Here is a 3554-nt window from a genome sequence, read left to right on the forward strand (position 1 = left end):
TAACGGATCCTGAGCGTGGACATGTGGTAATACTAAGTCGCACGGGTGCGTGTATCTTGTTTGCTCCTATTTGGTAATCTGGTTGCTTTTGTCCCCTCATTCGATCTTTCCAACATGCAGAATGGATCACCTGGAAACCCACCTGTGTTTAGTTAGACCAGTCCGTTTGACCAATCCGTTATCATCAGATTATGTCAGAGCCTGCACGATGGGCGACTGCTCAGTAGCATTCGTTAAACTTATGTAGACGCAGCATTTGAAACCACGATGGATTCCATTTAAAACGAGCAGTCCTCACTTCGCTTATGTGCATATGATTGTTAGAGCCACATCCGTCTCAGGTATTCAAAAAGACAACATAATTCCCGTTTGCAAACCAATTTGAATTTTCGTGAGACTCACCTGGAACCCAGCTAAATCTCTTGGTTTCGATATTTCCAGGCAAGTGAATTTGCTGCACCAGGCCGCCTCATGTTTCAGCCGCTACGATATTCGAGATATCGTGATACATATATATTTTCATTGCACGACTCATAAAGTTGCTGAAAACTCCTAGGCACCCGGTTTCGCCCGGTTCGCCTGGAAACATCACAACCAAGAGATTCAGATGGGTTCCAGGTGAGTCTCTCGAAAAACCAAATTAGTCTTCAAATAAGTCTATATTCACTAACTCGGGGATTGCGCCTACCTGATGACCCCGAACTGGAAGGGCGAAACCGGTCGTGGGCTGTCGACGTGTTTTCAGCAACCTCATGAGTAGTGTATTACAACAACATAATGCCGTTTCTCCACAGACCTGATCAATGAGTATTTTCAAGAGCATGACAATTTTGAATACTATCGCTAGCTTTTACCAAACTTACTATTTTTGATTTCGACGCCGCTTTAATTCCTTGGTGAGCCACGTTACACAACTCGAAATCCTTGGTGGTTGATACCGTGGTTATATCACACTAGTCGAAACTTACCTCATCTGAATCCAAATTCATCCCAACGACCAACTTGATGTGGGTAAAGTCGATCGACGACAATGACACACGAATCACAGTAAGATAGCATCATTAATAACTTGTACACTTCTCTGAAAACAACTTTTTTGCTCCGTAAATCGTGCTGTGATCCAACACAATTTTCAACCGTGAACAAACTCATTTGAGGACCACATACTTTGTGCACATTTAAATGAAGTTTCCAGGACTTTGCTTCCATATTTCTGTTTCTTGCAATCTCCCCATTCATAAAGATTCTGAGAAGCATCGGACAGTGGTGATCAGGAGACAACAATGAGCGAATAACCGTTAGAAAACAGGTTCGGCAGATGGGAAGACTGCATTCGGTTGCTCTAATTCATTCACCCGATCTGTTGCTAACAACAACCTAAGTATCTTTATGTGATCTTATGTGATGGTCACACATCCTAAACAGCTAATCGGAAATTCCACCCTTATATAATAACTATACTCCAGTGAGGTGGTGAATCGCATTGGAACAGTAATTTGATAACACAGAAAGGATGCACATCGAACATAAGGCTTGTGTAGTTTTCCAGAAGGAAGGCGAGATGGCCCAAGTGGTTAGAGGCGAATTTACAAAACAGGTTCGGCAGATGGGAAGACTGCATTCGGTTGCTCTAATTCATTCACCCGATCTGTTGCTAACAACAACCTAAGTATCTTTATGTGATCTTATGTGATGGTCACACATCCTAAACAGCTAATCGGAAATTCCACCCTTATATAATAACTATACTCCAGTGAGGTGGTGAATCGCATTGGAACAGTAATTTGATAACACAGAAAGGATGCACATCGAACATAAGGCTTGTGTAGTTTTCCAGAAGGAAGGCGAGATGGCCCAAGTGGTTAGAGCGCGAATTTACTGATCCCAAGGTCCATGGTTCGAACCCGACCTCCGACTCTGGACTTCCCCTGTCTAGACTTGGGCAATCTGGCACTACCCCAGCACTCGTGCTCCCTTCTGGCGATATGGTAGTGAGGCACTGAAAGGGTGTTACAGCTGGACGATTTTTTTTCACAAGTGTGTTGCGTGGACTAATCTATGAATGACAAACAAAAAACTTTAGCAGTCATCCACCTAATTGTAACTTCGATTTTGTACACAAAGGTTGATCGCTAGGTTAGCTATTTATTGCGTCTAACCCAGACAGGCGAAAGATATTTTGGTATAGACGTGGGCGAAATTTCTATCCAAATAGAAATTAATATTGACGTGCTCGTAAGTGTCCTTTTGCTGTCGTATTACGAATGCGATATAAGTGTATTCGTTCAACTGCTCCAAACGTTCCCCATCCGTAGGACTGCAGCAGGGGGTCGTGCCATAATGCACGTTGTCAGTAAAAGCCCGGAACTAATGGTTGCTGGGTTCGCGCATTTCTCTGTCAATAGTCACGGCTATGTTACCGCCCTCAGGATAAGCCAATTTGTCCGCAAGCAACAATATTCGTTTGCCTATTGTTGACTAGTTCGTATGACTCCATTCCCATCAGAGTCCGCTTAGCTGGCAACTCGTTCGTTAGCAATGAAAGTGGGTAGATTCTTCGTAGATACATCTGACTTCGCTTTCCTCGCTTTCTCGTCCAAGTAAAGCTTCGTTTTCTCTGGTCTGTGCAGTACCCCGGTCTTTGTAGCTAATTCAATTTCTGAAATAGCTCCTTTCGTAAAACAAACCTAACTCGGATATGGCCTACGCAATCCGTCGATGCGCATAAGACGCGTCTGAGATCAAACCCTACTTGAAATTCACTTCCTGCGTTTATTGATTGGTGTTAGAGATGGCGCACTTTGGGAGCACAATGGTTTCACATTATGATTGACGGTTATATATTTGACTGAATGAGTGACAGTCCGACAAATGAATATTAGTCTAAAGATAGCCAGTTCCTTGTGAGTTTGGTACATTCGACTATTCAGGAGTGTAGGTATGAATTCTAGTGTCAGTTCAACGTTAAAGTGATTCAATTAGCGAAGTTTTGATATCATAGAAAAAGGAAACAAACTGGTCTGTATAACTCACACAAACAGCACATCTGGGTTCTCCCATATTTTTATCATTTATTTTTGAAGAGCATGGTCACAAACATAAAAAGTGAATGCAAGCGATGAATGCGAAAGAGTAACAGGAGAATATGGGAGAAAAGAGAGAAACGTCTCATTCGAAATCATGCCAAGGACAGTGCCAGTCTGATGAGGTGAATCCCAAAGTATGTAAAGATTTTGGTATGGGAACAGGCGTCTAAAGACTAACAACCAAAGAAAGGACAAACAATGGTGAATGCTCTTCAAGGCGCAGTATGCGCTAGCACAGTCAAGACTCGCACATCAGGCACAAAGTGACCGTCATACTGGGTCTGGGGTGAGATTAAATGGCAAAAATGTACCTTCAGCTCCATGTGCCACGCATAAAAGTGTCATAAGTACGCAGGGAGCCCACAATGGCAAGCAAACACAAGTCACTGACTGCGACCTTAGGAAGTCCCAGTCCAATAACAGCCCTAGCGGATTGAGGAAAGCAGATCCCTCGATAAGAGATGATCA

General features: G+C 43.2%; 1 protein-coding gene across 1 annotated transcript in view; it reads right to left on the reverse strand.

Moving 5' to 3' along the window:
- Positions 1 to 3301: 3301 nt before the first annotated feature.
- T265_14404 (hypothetical protein) overlaps positions 3302 to 3554 on the reverse strand; it is a gene marked incomplete at both ends in the record, with an annotated part of 11040 nt that continues 10787 nt past the window's right edge. The window contains one exon of the mRNA XM_009173478.1: positions 3302 to 3367. Within this exon, the coding sequence (XP_009171742.1) occupies positions 3302 to 3367 (66 nt within the window). The remainder of the gene's footprint in view (positions 3368 to 3554) is intronic.

Source organism: Opisthorchis viverrini (assembly GCF_000715545.1).
Source record: "Opisthorchis viverrini unplaced genomic scaffold opera_v5_187, whole genome shotgun sequence".
Taxonomy (NCBI): Eukaryota; Metazoa; Platyhelminthes; class Trematoda; order Opisthorchiida; family Opisthorchiidae; genus Opisthorchis; species Opisthorchis viverrini.